Source organism: Chanodichthys erythropterus, chromosome 6, assembly GCF_024489055.1.
Source record: "Chanodichthys erythropterus isolate Z2021 chromosome 6, ASM2448905v1, whole genome shotgun sequence".
NCBI lineage: Eukaryota > Metazoa > Chordata > Actinopteri > Cypriniformes > Xenocyprididae > Chanodichthys > Chanodichthys erythropterus.
Window position 1 is genome coordinate 2,981,203 of NC_090226.1, and position 16,855 is coordinate 2,998,057.

General features: G+C 36.2%; 1 protein-coding gene across 1 annotated transcript in view; it reads right to left on the reverse strand.

The window, feature by feature from the left end:
- The window catches only part of iffo2b (intermediate filament family orphan 2b), a 37,567-nt gene extending 23,210 nt beyond the window's left edge, over positions 1-14,357 (reverse strand). The window contains exon 1 of the mRNA XM_067387087.1: positions 13,455-14,357. Coding sequence (XP_067243188.1) covers positions 13,455-13,930 — 476 coding nt within the window. The 5' untranslated portion in view covers positions 13,931-14,357. The remainder of the gene's footprint in view (positions 1-13,454) is intronic.
- Between the last annotated feature and the right edge of the window lie 2,498 nt (positions 14,358-16,855).

Genomic DNA, 16,855 nt, shown 5'->3' on the forward strand with positions numbered 1-16,855 from the left:
CACAGGAGAGAGAGAACACATCCTTCTGTGCTCATTCACTGTGTGTGTGTGTGTGTGTGTGTGCAGACAGCAGCCTGACCATAATCAAACTGATAAATCACACACACACACACACACCGTGATTTATCACTAATACTCTTTCCCTGACACGTTCATTGGCCCCTCCGTTCACAGCCTGCGACATCTTCACCATGTGAGTTTATAGCATGTTGTGAGCAAATATTTCACACTGATCATGTTGTCCTCCATGTGCAAGAGAGAAAGAGAGAGAGTGAATCTATAATATATATAGGGCTTGATGAAATCCATTTTATTTTTTCCCAAATTCCATGCTTTTCATTTTTCTGGATTCCATTTAAAAGGTTTATTTAAAAAAAAATTCTTCAAACTGAATTAAAAATGTAAAAATTCCTTATTTTTTGAATAATGAGTGCTGCTGTTTAAATTCAAATATGGATGAAAAAATGTTTGCTATTCTGGACCTATAATGCCCCTTTTCGCAAGATGTAATATAAGTCTCTGGTGTCCCCATAATGTGTCTGTGAAGTTTCAGCTCAAAATCCCCCACAGATCATTTATTATAGTTTGTCAAATTTGGGTGTGAGTAAAAACACACAGTTTTTGTGTGTGTCCCTTTAAATGCAAATGAGCTGCTGCTCCCCGCCCCCTTTCCAGAAGAGGGCGGAGCTTTAACAGCAACAATAACAAAGCTGGAGAATCTCACGCAGCTAAACTGAGGATTGTCAGTAACGGTGTTCAGCCTTACATTGTTCAAACCGGAGTCGACACTGATGGAGAGACTCAGTTACAACTTTTAGACGTTTCTGAATGGTTAGTGGATAAATTTATGTAGTTGCTGTGGAGTTGATTCAACTCATCCACTAGCATGTGCCGTCATGTTCATCTTTTGTGCAAATCCAGTGTTGGATTGAGCCTCGTTTGTGAAGCATACTGGTGTAAATTGACAAAATGGCAACAACACTCTACTACAACAACTCTTCCTCTTCTCTAAAGCAGCCCAACATGGCCCCGCCCCCTTTGTTGCATGTTCTCGGGGGTGGAGTTTATGTAAATTTTGGGGTTTGTGATGTCACCAACCCAGAAAGAAGCTCATTGTAGTCCCTACCAGCCGTTTGTTGTAGTGATTTCTATATAAGAAAATACATTGAACTTCATTGAAATACATTGAGCGTCATAACTTTGCAGATGTTGTTTCTGCTCAAACTGCAACATTACACACTAACTAAAGTTAAAAATGTGAAATCATAATCCTCCTTTAAAAATGTATGTTTTGAGAAAATGTATTATTATTAGTAATTACTTTGTGAAGAACAACAGTAATACATGTCTGTCACAATTTTTTCAACTTTTATTTTGGCGGGTTGTAGTGAAGACCTTTCTGAGTGTATCTGATGATAGTTTTCTCAAATGAAATGATGAAATGCTGCTGAAGTGACTAAAATCTGTGTCGCATTTTATCATCTGCTAGAAGAAAAGTAAGCCGCATGATTTGAGGTTTCATTATGTCCGAGTTACGTGCCGAAGTTTAATACTTAGGATTAAAAGGGTTTAACAAACAACATGACTGACTGTAATTGTGAAGCTTGCTTTAACAAGCACAATAATTATTTGTACAAGAAAAAAAAAAAGTGCTAGAATTAGGGCAGGTCGAGACAGAAACCTGGAGAATTCCCTGGCTGCAACAAGCATGTTCCTTGAAGTGCATCCAAATAATAATGGCAATTCAGTTGCAATGCCAAAGAACACTTACATAATTGTGCAGAATATAAAAAAAATACAGGTTGCAGTTTATTCCATGTTTCATCAAATTACAATGGAATAAGAAACAACAATACAGTAGGTTCATTTTCATAGATTCACAGATTTTCATAGAAAAATGAATGAATACATACATATATACACACATACATACATATATATATATATATATATATATATATATATATATATATATATATATATATATATATATATATATATATATATATATATATTCCCTTGAGGCCTCTCTTCTTCCTGAATACAGCACTACAAATAGAGTGAGAGAAAATAACCTCAAAATGATCTCTGTGTGTATCAGTAACTGTTGACCGGAGGCCATACAGAGGACAAACCAGGTCTGAACGGGCATTTTTTTGGTTCCCATGAGGAAAATAGCTTATAAATCATACAGAATGAAAAATATACAAATGCAGAAAGCTTTCTGTGATGGGTTTATGGTTAGGGGATAGTTTGTACAGTATAAAAATCATTATTTCTATGAAAAGTCCCCATAAAACATGAAAACCCAATGTGTGTGTGTGTATTTTGCTGTTGCAAATATTAAAAAAACGAATTAAATTCTTGGAAACCATGCATAACAGCGATTTCACACACATTTAATAAGGCTTCCATTTTTCATAACACCTCTTATCTGTGGTAAAATCACTGTTACGCAGGCCTCTTGTGGCTGATGGCTTCATTGACATGGGATTTAAAAAAGACATTAACCCAGGGTTAACTGCAGTGTGAAAGCCTCAAGAGAGCTTAGAAGACGCACAACACAAGCTCAGCCCAAAAAATAGGGTGTGATTCAAAAAAAAGATGTGGCATGAGGCACAAAATGAGGAGGGATTTGGAGGCTCACGTGTGGATACAGTGATGAAACTGAGGTAAGTAGACATGTGTGAAACAGGTGTGAACATTTAATACAACAGCTGACACAGTCATAAAGTATCTGAGCAGCTGGAGAAGCAGAAGTGGAAAACCAGTAACGGTTCACAGGAAAACAAACAAACACAGAAAACAAAAATAATCATGCATAATTAACACTGTCAGAAAAAAGGTACACTGTCACTGGGTCAGTATCCTGATGTACAAAAGTGAAAAGGTACTAATTTGTACACTTAAGGTAGTAATATGTAGCATTTAGGGGGAAATAATGTACAAAGATGACCCAGTGACAGTGTACCTTTTTTCTGACAGTGTTAATTAAGCTTTTATCTTTTTTTCTGAGAGTATAGGATATTATTAATAAAATTAAATCTTAAATCAAATGCTCAATGCAATTAATTCCTGTGTTGGCATACTTCCTAAAGAAAGCTGAAGCATGACTTATTGAAGAACTTGTCCTTTTTTAACCCTCCGGTGCTATTTCGACCAAAATATTTTATGTTTTGCTTTGTTATAATTTTTTACTTCTTCGGAATGGTTTGAAACTTAGTAAAGGTTTTGGCACTCACAAAATCATGGACATGATTCGAAAAGGTTAAATGGTCCTGAAAAAAAGTCACACTTGTATTGTTGGTGGTCAAAAATGACCACATTGAAAATTAATGCGAGACAAATTTCCTAGTGGGAACGTTTGGTAGTGCGGCTCATTTTTCCAAATGTCAAGCTCAAATTTGGAACACAACTTGTTTAGATTTATATCTTTGATTTTCTCACAGTTTTAGAGAAAAACGTGTTTTGGAAAATATATATCTCATATAAAAAATTTATTTAAATGGTTAGTTCACCCAAAAATTTAAATTCTGTCAATAATTATTCACCCTCATATCGCTCCACACCCGTAAGACCTTCGTTCATCTTTGGAACACAAATTAAGATATTTTTAATGAAATCCGAGAGGTATATGACTTGTCCATAGACAGCATAAACACTTTCAAGGTCCAGAAAGGTACTAAAGACATCGTTAAAATAGTTTGACGTGACTGCAGTGGTTCAACCTTAATGTTATGAAGCGACAAAAATACTTTTTGTGCACAAAAACAAAACAAACATAACTGTATTCAACAATCTCTTCTCTTCTGTGTCATTTTCATACGTTGTTTACGTCCAGCACTTCCAGGTTCTATGTCAGAACGCCGACTCATTATTGACCGGCATCACATGCAATCAGCTTTGGCCAATAATGAGCCAGCATTCGGACATAAACACGGAAGTTTTCACTGTGCTTCTTGCATCAACTGTGCTCAATAACATTAAGGTTGAACCACTGCAGTCACATCGACTGTTTTAACAATGTCTTTAGTACCTTTCTGGACCTTGATAGTGTTGATTATTTTGCTGTCTATGGATGAGTCAGATTTTGGATTTCATCAAAAATATCTTAATTTGTGTTCCGAAGATGAACGAAGGTCTTACAGGTATGAAATGACATGAGGGTGAGAAATAAATGACACAATTTTCATTTTTGGGTAAACTAAGCATTTAACTTTTTTATGTAATCTGCCAAGTGTCTTCTTTAAAAAGAGACCAAACTTAAGTCTGTGCTCCAAAGCATTCAAGATTTAAGTTGGAATTGTTATTTTCAGGTCTATGCTCAAAAAGTGGTTAAGAGGTAATAAATAATAATAATATTAAAAGGTGCCATCAAACGTTTTTTTTTTTACAAGATGTAATATAAGTCTAAGGTGTCCCCTGAATGTGTCTGAAGTTTCAGCTCAAAATACCCCATAGATTTTTTTAAATAAATTTTTTTAACGGCCTATTTTGGGGCATCATTAACTATGCACCGATTCAGGCTGCGGCCCCTTTAATTGCTTGCGCTCTCCGCCCCTCCCGAGCTCTCGACTCTATCATTGCATAAACAAAGTTCACACAGCTAATATAACCCTCAAAATGGATCTTTACAAAGTGTTCTTCATGTATGCTGCATGCATGCGTCGGATCATGTGAGTATAGTATTTATTTGGATGTTTAAATTTGATTCTGAACAAGTTTGATAGTGCTGCGTGGCTAAAGTTAACATTACACACTGTTGGAGAGATTTATAAAGAATGAAGTTGTGTTTATGCATTATACAGACTGCAAGTGTTGAATAATGAAAATAACGACAATCTTGTCTCCGCGAATACAGTAAGAAACGATGGTAACTTTAACCACATTTAACAGTACATTAGCTACATGCTAACGAAACATTTAGAAAGACAATTTACAAATATCACTAAAAATATCATGATATCATGGATCATGTCAGTTATTATTGCTCCATCTGCCATTTTTCACTGTTGTTCTTGCTTGCTTACCTAGTCTGATGATTCAGCTGTGCACAGATCCAGACGTTAATACTGGCTGCCCTTGTGTAATGCCTTGAACATGGGCTGGCATATGCAAATATTGGGGGCGTACATATTAATGATTAATGATAGTGTTATGCTGAGATTCGCCTGTTCTCCGGAGGTCTTTTAAACAAATGAGATTTACATAAGAAGGAGGAAACAATGGAGTTTGAAACTCACTGTATGTCATTTCCATGTACTGAACTCTTATTATTCAACTATGCCAAGATAAATAATTTTTTTTATTCTAGGGCACCTTTAATACATATTAATATTTAATTTTAAGGATATTGTGGTCTAACGATCGAGCCGGATGACAGGCCGTCACGGTTAATCCAGCCTCCTGCCGGGCCCCCCATAGCCTCATCGCACCCAGCGTGTTCAGCAATGTGCCGGGATGTCCCGCTAAACAAACTCATTATCTCATATCTCTGTCATCTCATGTGCCCGGCGGCCGCGAGCTGTCAATTTCACATCTAAATGCACGCCCAACCAGAGCTATCCCTTCCCATAATACACCTCAATGACATCAACATAAACAAGGTGTGGGCAGAAAATACTTTGCATGTTAAGTCCTATCAAACCTTCTACAGAAAGAACACTTAATTGAGTTAATAGCTTGTTACTGCGGCCAAGAACAGTTAAATTCAAGTCGTTCCTGTGTGATAACTTGCACTGCTGACGCTCGGGGCGGTATTATTCATTGCAAAACCAAAGAGTTTTGATCCAAAAGAAATCACAAGGCTTGTTAGGACTGATTTTATCTTATAGGACTGATATAACAGGTGTGATATAAAGGGTTTGTTTTGTTCAGCAACACCCAAAATACAAGACAACTTTATCCTCTAGTTGACCCACGATTTCTCAATTGTGCCAAAAAACGGTCATCAGTGCAAGAGTAACAGTGCTAATAACGAATTCTCTTTATAGAAGTGAAGTAAAGGGTCGATAATGCATTAAAGCTCACAAATAGATCTTTAAATCACACAGAATTTAGTAAAAGTCTTTGAACAAATGTGTTTGTGCAGAAAAAAGTTTGAGTATATGCATAAAATGTTATAGAATTGAAATGTATGTAATATTTATGTTACCATCCAGTCTGTTTGAATAAGCCATTGCATAATAGAGTAAATATGCACAAATCTTTGAATTATATATGATTGTGGTAATACCTTACAATTATGCAGCCGCAAAAGTATGAGATCAGAATCGTTAATTTCCTTACAAAGCACATCTATAAGTCAGAAAATCCACAGGATGCCCATAAATCCCAGGGAACAACACGTCACGGGTGAGACATGCCCTGTGTCGTCATTCTAACACTCAAACTGGACGTGTGCAAGCCTGGCAGAGATCAGCCCGTCTGAATCAGAGCGCGGCCCACCCTAAAGGTCATCCACACCCCCATTCCATCAGCATGAGAAGGACATGCATCGAGATATCTAACCACTGACTGAAATGCTATGAGAAGCCTTCTGTCAAACATTAATGCTCTTTTAATCTGTCTGACCATCCCTGAAACATGACTACATCTCATACTGCCCACGGTGGATGGATGGATGCATTAATTCACTAAACACTTAAATTCACAATTTCCAGGCAAATTGGTTGTGTGATAGTTTATAGTCATAACGTCCCTCAGGAGAAGCTGCTCGCTGCATTCTGCTAATTACAGCTTTAATTTTTAAACCAGCAGAAGTCTCCAAAAATGAAACCTCAGGCCTCCTGCATTGATCCACGGCACTGAAGCTAAATTCAGCTGCGATTCAATTATTCATGCGGGAGAAAGTATCCTGGGGGTCTAAGCTGATGGAGGCTGAGGCTCTGAGCTGATCACACTTTGATTTTGTCAGTTTTAATGGTGATTGGGGTGCAATTTGTGGAATATTTAATATTATTATATTTCATATTTTCTTAATATTTTTGTGGAAACTGTGAATAGAAAGTTCAAAAGAACAGCATTTATTTGAAGCATTAGAAATGTCTTCACTGTCACTTTTGATCAATTTAATGCATCCTTGCTGAATAAATGAATTAATTTCTTCAAAAGCAATCATACTGACCCCAAAGTGTTGAATGGTAGCATAGATACCCAGTTAAACATATGTGATATTGCATTTTAATATCCAATTTTGTGAAAAAAGACTTAAAAATGTTCTTCATCACACTGGAAGTGAAAGGTCAAGTCAAGAGAATTGCATTGTGGGACACAGTATGTGCCACAGTGGATCTATACGGCACATTGCAGAAAAATGTAGTAGGTCAGTGGGGATTTCATGCTTACAGCACATCTGCATAATGTCCACAGTAAGACTAGAGATAAAGAGAGAGAGAGTAACATGCTGTACCAAACATTTATATCTCTCTTAAAGGATTAGTTGACTTCTAAATGAAAATTTTCCTGATAATTTACTCACCCCCATGTCATCCAAAATGTTTATGTCTTTCTTTCTTCAGTTGAAAAGAAATTAAGGTTTTTGAGGGAAACATTCCAGGATTTTTCTCCATATAGTGGACTTCACTGGGGTTCAACCGGTTGAAGGTCCAAATGTCAGTTTCAGTGCAGCTTCAAAGAGCTCTACATGATCCCAGACGAGGAATAAGAGTCTTATCTAACGAAATAATGTCATTTTCTAAAAAAAATAAAATAAAATTATATACATTTTAACCTCAAATGCTCATCTTGCACTGCTCTGTGATGCGCCACGCATTACATAATCATGTAGGAAAGGTCACGCGTGACGTAGGCGGCAGTACCTCCAACTTCAAAATCATCTGACATCATTGTTTTACGTTTTTTTGTAAAGGCCGTTTGACTTAGTCTTTGCACGTCCCCTTTATAAACACTGGATCGGTACTTCCACCTACATCACGCATGACCTTTCCAACATGATTACGTAATGCGTGGCGCATCTCAGAGCAGTGCAAGACGAGCATTTGAGGTTAAAATGTATATAATTTTATTTTTTGTAGAAAATGGGCGATGGTTTCTCTAGATAAGACTCTTATTCCTCATCTGGGATCATGTAGAGCTGCACTGAAACCATTTGGACCTTCAACCCGTTGGTCCCTGTTGAAGTCCACTATATGGAGAAAAATCCTGGAATGTGTCCCTCAAACATTTCGACTGAAGAAAGAAAGACATGAACATCTTTGATGACATGGGGATGAGTAAATTATCAGGAAATTTGAATTCTGAACTGAACTAATCCTTTAAGAGGTCAATGTATGTTTTCCTAAAGAAGTCGTGGCAGCATGTTGCACCAGACTGCAATAGATCAACATATACATACAGAAGCCAGTGTCCCGACTGCAGTTTATCACACCCTCTTCCTCACACACACAGCACTGAGTGCGGCAGGGAGACACAAAACCCATCAATCTCTGCTGTCGCTCCAGCAGGCTGTTGACCATTCAGAGCACGAGAGAGACGTCTTAAAGTCACAGATACTACAGTCACTTCACTTTCTAAATGATTTCTTCATTGCTGCATTGATGATAAAGAACAGGCTGTTTTAGAGGTGAAGCAGAGGAAGAGCAATATCATTGAAGTGTCTAGGAAATCAATAAACTTCACAAACTCAGCGGGTCTGACCAATCATTGCACATGGATTTTCACGCAGTGCAAAGACATTAACGTCTTCTTTTTCTGAATGATGCAAGATTGTGAATGTCTCGTCCAAAAGCACATTCTTTTTATTTTATGAGAAATGTATATAAATACAAATATATTTAGAAGCGTTTCGCTTATATTCCAGCAAAAGACAACTAAAATATTGTTGATTAGTAGCAAAGATTAGGACTGCTCACTCCTGTTAGTTATGAATGGGAGAAAATGCAATGCACGCAATATGGCGGAATACGCCCCGCCTTCTAAGTAAAAGAGCCAATCGCTGATTGATAAAATCAATGGAGATGCCGTTAGTCTCCGCTTCCCAAAGAAAACTGAGACTTGCGTTAGGACTGCGCATATGCAATGAAAAAAATATGCTTTTTAACGCTATTTGAGCATAAGAAACAACATTCATGGGACAGGTCATGTCAGATTTTGTAGCTGATTTGAAATATGCTATTTAATTGTGAGTTCGCCAAGCAGTTTTGGGGATTTCAGGATTCCTCCATTCAAATAGATGCTTGAGTGGCTGAAATAGCTGCCCGGAGGCATTGCAAATATGGCCGCCGAGTGAAAAGACTTTCCTTGAAAGGGACTTTGTTAGTAGCAGTGTTTGCAGTCAAGCATCATTAATACTATTGTATCAGTGTACTCATACTAATTATTCAACTTCAGCAGGAAATATAGCTTAAATTATGCGTGTGCTATTAGTTTTCTAAGTGCACAATCATAATTGTATTGCATAACCAGAAGCACCACTATTTCAATGAGACAGAAAAACAAGAATAAACTAATATGCTCCTATTCAAACATGATGATATCAATCGATTACATATTTAAATCAAATTTACTATATTATATGCCAATAATTAATCAAATTAGATGCAAATAATTACATGCATCACTATTTGCTGAGAAAAATCCCGATACATAGATTCAGAATGCAAAGATATTTTTGTAGCATTTAACAGAATACAAAAAGTGGCCTTTTATATAGTGATATATTTTAGAGATGCATTAAAAACTCAATACAACCTTGAGTCCATATTCTAAACTTAGACTCAACACACAAGTTAACACACAAATACTCAATGCATGTTCGGATCTGGGAGTTGGTTTGTGCATATTTGAGCATTCTAACCAAGCTGATTAATTATTTGTTAATAAGCCTTCAAACGTTAATCACTTGTTAAGACTTAAACATAATGAATTTGCAGGAGCCTGTTGGGGCAAATGGACATGTAGGATCTGCACTTCCCAAACACACGAGTGAATGATATGCGTGTGGTGTAATGTACACCAGTGATTCACATGCAGTAAACTTCAGTCAGCACTAAAGAGCGGTGTGGGGGTTAGATATCTCAAGCAGGAAGAACTACAGACACCAAAGGAAGGCTTACATGCACAATGTGAATGCTGAAATCTGTTAACATGGGCGCCGAAATAAACACACACTGCTTATACGATCAGCAGGTCAGAAAACACACGTGCATCGCATCTGTTAGCAAATGCATCACCAATTCACTTTTAATGTGTTAATAAGCATGTTCTGCTTGTTGCCAATTATATATAATTATATTTTGTACTTAGAGCAACAATTATTTTAATTCTACTGATTCACATGCAATGGAATAATCAACCTCTCTGAATGTCATTAACTAACTTTCCTTTGGGTGTGAAGCCACTGAAGCATTTACAATCATTATGTCTCAAGACTAAGAATTTATTGCCATTATTTGATTGCATCTGAACATCTGGATTTTAGTATGAATTTATGGCTTTCCAAGACCCAGTAAACAACAACCTTTTAGCCACTTTTAATGTCAGCCGATAACTATTGCTTAGAAACATAATTGCACACTATTTTGTCATTGTGCACAAATTGTGCAGGATTTTATGCATCAAAGTTTAACACTTAGTATGAGCAATAGAAACTGTGAAGCTGATCTTAGGGCCATCGGACCAATCAGAGTAGAGTAGATCAATCACAACAGACCAGGTCGTCTGACCAATCTAATGTATATTATGAGAAAATGAAAGTGTTTTTTGACTTGGATGCATGCAAATCTACTGTAGGACACTCTAAAATAAAATGAGGAGCCTTTAAAATAGCATAATAGGGTACTTTGTGTTTCATTTAACTCCACTTATGGACTAAATGCTTGGTTCACGTCCTGTAGAAGATACAAAAGAAATTCTAACAAAGATATTGTCCTGTTTCATATCCGAACTTGTCTGACCCATTTGAAGTTCCTGTGTGATGTCATAATTGATGGTAATCCCAGACAAAGACAAGCCCACAACACCAACAGTGTTATAAGGGTCTTCTGAATCACTCGCAGGATGACCAGGATGTGATACATACAGGCTTGTTTCCTCTTTGCTCGCCTTCGTTTTGTGCTCATTGTTGTGGCTTTTCTGAAGGGTAAGGCAGCAGTATTCACTAGTGAGTCAGCACATGCCTGGGCAGAAAGGGCAGCTTGATCAAACACACACACACACACACTCGTATTCACGCGGCTCCTCTGAGGTCACAGTGTTTGAAGTCATTCAGAAGTCATGCATTAATAAAACATATTCAACATCCAAATGTAATCTCATTCACAAAGGCTGGAAATCATGAAATCTGTCATCATGTCTGTGACATATTATACTCTAAAATCATTAGAACGACAGAGAAAAATGATATTTTGCAAAGGAAAAATTAATTGAATAAAATCATATTTTAGCAGCATTGTTTTCAGCACATTTTAACCTCAACTTTTCATAACTGTAATGCAAAAAATTAACCTCATTATTGTAATGCATGATATTATTTTACTTTTACTTTTCCATTTATTTCAATTATGATTTTCATTACTGTACAATTTTTTTTTACACAAACAACCAACAATACTATTAATCCTAAATAAAATGTATTCATTAATATTTTTTTGTATTACAGTAATATATATATATATACAGCTATGGAAAAAATTAAGAGACCACTTAACATTGATTTCTGAACTTGGAGTGGTCTCTTAATTTTTTCCATAGCTATATATATATATATATATATATATATATATATATATATATATATATATATATATATATGGGTCAATGACGTGACAGGTCATTTTTTTTTTTGTCCAAAGGCCTTAATAATAATAAAAAACAAAGATATGACATCCAAAGTATGTAAGGTAGTACAACTAGATCTTTTATTGAAACCAAAAGGTTTTAATTATATTTTGCAACATTTTAAAGATTTTGAAGTGTAAAAATGTCATTTGGTTTAACTGTCCAAAGGCCAATACAGCCATTTCATTTGTGATTAAAATATCTTAAAATGTAATAAATGTATATATTTTATATTCTGGCATGATTTTATAACATCAAATATATCAACATAGTGCAAAATAGTATTAAAATTATGTGTAGAAGTCGTTGCTTTGTTATGAGAAAGAATACTGTCATTCGGAGTAAACGATATAAAGGGACCATTTTGGATCAAGTCATGCGGTCAATATCATGTGACAGGATGTGACATCATTCAGACACCTGTAAAGGGTCACATGGTCATGAAGCAAAGTAACAAACTCTCTCTTAACTATTTGAAAAATTAATGTTTTCACTTGTTCATACGCATGTCCCGAAACATCAGGTCATTCGGTGCAACCGCTATAAAACATGGAAAATGTTGTAATTTTTTAAAAACTTGTACTAAATATAAATTGTTTGATTGTCCTTTTGCCAGCTAGCTAGCTAGATATCAGCCTGTTAGCACTGTTTGAAAATATTGTCATTCGGTGTAACTGAAATTTTGGTTAAACCAAATGACTTTTTTGGTGACAAATTTTGTCTATCTTGTAAAAAATGACAAAAGCAGCATTAATTGATTATAAAAATCACATAATATCTTTGTTAACACTTAATAAAACTTCAAAATGAATTATGTCTCCATTATGTTCTTTTAAAAACATTATTCGTCAATGACACACACACACACACATACACACACATTTTTATATATATATATATATATATATATATATATATATATATATATATATATATATATAAACGCACACACACACACACACATACATATATTTAAATGTATACATACATACATCTTGAAATGTTTTGAGAGATTCTCCACTCTTTAAGTCTTTTAATTTTGTGCACCTCTTTTATATATAATGTAATGAACGAAACAATGAACTAAATCACTGGGCAGCTGTGATAAAGAGGTTCTCATATCATATTTCTGAAGACAGCTGCGTAATTTGCAGGAGGACTTTAGCTGCTGAGCATTGCCAGAAAAAAAGGTATATTTAGAGGTGACTCTATATAATAGCAATAATCACTGCTGCCAGAACAGATGGAAAAACAAATGTGGCCCAAGAAAGACAACTGCTGAACCTCACCAGAGCGGTCAAGTCTCCTTCACAAGATCATCTTAGTAATCACAAGCAAAAAAAGTACTTGACTGTCCAAATTAAGTCATTTAATCATGAATTCAGGTTTATTGGGACACTTTTCCCCAGTCATCTCAAAGGCAAAAAGTGCAATGAAAGTGCTAATGAATCTTTTCTCAGAAATATTTCGGCCTGTCCTGCATGCAAAACTGGGCCCTTCAATATATGCTGTTCACCTGCCAAGAAATTCTGCTGCAATGAATCAGTCCCCCTCAGCAGGCTCATTTTCAGGCCTACAGAACTGTCCCACAACCACAATTGCACGTCCAGCGAATCAAAGCATCAGTAAATGACCAAACAGCAGTAAATACTCACTTTCTCTTGTACTCGTCCCTCTCCCGTTTGACTTTGGCCAGAACGTTATACAAGGCTCTTAGTTCTGGGGTGATGGTGTCGATCTGGACCCCAACCCCGTCCGGATGGGTCCAGGTGACTCCGGGTCCCTGGACAGTCTTTACGCGCTCCCCGTGTCTCAAAATATGCGTAAAACTCCAGATGGTGCCTGGAAGTCTGGATTCCAGAGAGTCAGTCTGGACGGCCACTTCACGCGTGAAGGAGAAGCCCGGATACCTCGGCTGACTGGAGGCTTGCTTCAGCTGGCTCTCCAGAAGTTTGTTCCTTCTCTCCAGCTCATGGACTTTGGCGAGGAAGCAGCGGAACCTCAGGTTGAGGGTCTTGAGGACATGGATGTTGGATCCCAGGTCGTTGCGCAGCGCTCTGGGCACCGCGTCTGATGGCGCACCGCTCACCGCGCCGCCCAAAAAACCCTCTCCAAACAACAGCGAGCTCATGCTTTCATTAAGAATATACAGGCCTATCAGTGAGCTTTACTTCAATACAAATCATTCAGATTCTCTCTGAAGCTGGTGTCCATGCAGTCTTCTTCTCATGCGTTAAAAAACCCTCAAGTATCATCGATTGAGCAGAATCAAGCAATGCAGTCACTATCTGTCTATCCTTCCAGGACGCATCATGTTCGCCATGGAAACGTGCAGGAATAACGGAGCACACCGTCTGTGTGTCAGCTCATTTCTGAAACTCCGGGACATCTGGAGATCTGCGACTCATCTCAGTGAGAATAGCGCATGAATGAACTCCAAACTCTCCGATCACACTGATATTATTCTCACGGTCTCTTCCGTCTGACTCCGTAATCGCACGACTGTTTTATATGGGACGCTACCGGCGCGACGGGACGATCCGGGATCGAGTTTCATACTCCTAAAAGAGGGAGATCCGCAGCGAACTCTCCGCCCCCACCAGCGCCGCGCGCACGCCGCCCCGGGACGCGGAGACGCGCATTCGTGCACACGGGAGGGAATGCAGGACTTTGGCAACAACGCCCCCACAACAAACTCCAGCACTTTTTATTTCTTAATACTGTAGGTGTGGATTATTATAATCGGATTTCAAAGACGCACAATTTTAAAAAGCCTCACAAAAGCACTTTAAGCCAAATGACAACCATACAAGAGGTGCCAGGATATTGGCGATCTATCCCATCTATCCATTGGCCCATATGTATATATATATATATATATATATATATATATATACACATATAAATATCACATATAAATATCACATCTAACAAAATTATATATACACACATATACATATACAAACTTTTATGTTAGATGTGATTAATTGTGATTAATCAATACTTATTGGCCTATATATATTAGTGCCGTCAAATCAATTTATTGTGATTAACCACATCTTACATACAAGTTTATATATATGTAATGTATGTGCAGCTTATATAGGCCCATAGTGCTGTCAAATCGATTAATCATATATATATATATATATATATATATATATATATATATATATATATATATATATATATATAATGGCCTATGTGTGTGTACAGTACACACACACACACACACACACACACACACACACACACACACACACACACACACACACACACATATATATAAACTTTTATGTTAAATGTGATTAATTAAATATAATTTATATAGGCATATATAGTGCTGTCAAATCGATTAATTGTGATTAATCAGATATAATAAAATTGTGTGTGTGTGTGTGTGTGTGTGTGTGTGTTTATATAGGCCTATATATATAGTGCTGACAAATCGATTAATCATGATTAATCGGATATAACACACAAACATTTGTTATATGTGATTAATCATGATAAATTAATTTGACAACACTATATAGACCTATATAAATTGATTAATCATGATTAATCACATCTAAGGTAAAGTTTGTATACACAAACTTTTTTAAATGTGATTAATTTATATATATATATATATATATATATATATATATATATATACACACACACACACATTATATACATTCAAACTTTTTTGTTAGATGTGATTAATCACAATTAATCAATTTGGCTGCACTAATATATATATATATGTATAAACATTTTCAAGTCTTGCTCATTGCAACAACATAATCAGTTCACTGAATGTAAATTTGTGATTAATTCAGACTCATTAGTCAGAGTTGAAAAGTTCATACCCCTATTAATATTAATGACATAAAATGAGCTCATATAAATGAACAAGCCAGTTTAGTAAATTCATAAATTAACACTGTCAGCAGAAAGTTTTAAGTTCAAGCACACTGAAGAATTCGTCGAGTTGATTACTTTTTCACTTTTGCATGTTGTGGCAACCCAGAGCTTGAGTGCTTTCATTTCACTAAATGACTGATTGATGAATAGAATCAGACATTATTATTACACAAACATCTACACCTTAAACCTGTCCTGGCCTGAAAGCCGTTTACAAGCGTCCTGCACAAATGCACAAAACACACCCATGGATTTCTGAGGATCATGTGCAATTTTTGCTATTGTTTTGAACAGGCAGTCCAAGTATGCAAAATCAAAGTTTTTGGGAATGCAGTCATGTCTGCAACAAATCCTTCCATTCAAGAGTTAAGTGCCCATGTGAATCCATCTTTTCTCATATAAATCTATAACAAAAACAAGGAGTTCCTAATGAATTTTAGGCATGGGTCTTGTTAGGGAGACTTGATGACTGGTTGAAATAATCTGGTCTGTTTAACAGCAGATGTTTTGTGAAAAGAGATGAGAAAAATGCAAGAAGTTAAATTATATTTAAGTTCAAATATGGGTACAGTGCCAACATTTTACATATTGAAGTAGTCAAAACCATGCTTAAAGTGAAATTAAAAGGTTTATGTTTCATTTAATTCACTTAGAGAGACAGAGGATATTGCCCTATAAAAATACTTAAGTGCAAAATTCTCAGAATAATATTTAAGTATAGTAATTAAGTGCAATTACTTTAGTACACCCTTGACTGTTTAATTTGTTTATTTAGCCTATAGATATGTAGTTTTTTTGACTTGCATTTTATGTGTTTATTGACAAAATAAGGTGTTTTCTACTGTGCATAATGTCAAATACTGTAAAAACTATGAGCTTTAAAGTGTTAAAACCTTTATAAAAATAAACTTAACGCAGTGTAGACTATCTTCATACTAATATAAGTGCATCATCATAAGAAATAATTTATTCTATGTCATACAGTAGTGTCTTCTAATAATATCACAGCTGTGCTGAGCCTCCTCCTGGTTTACAATAGAAAAAATTTCCTTTTTTCCTAATTTACAAAGATTCCCTCCAATGATCTCATTAATATTCATGAGTGTACCAGCGCACACCACTAGGCGGCGGTGTGATTCCTCACTGT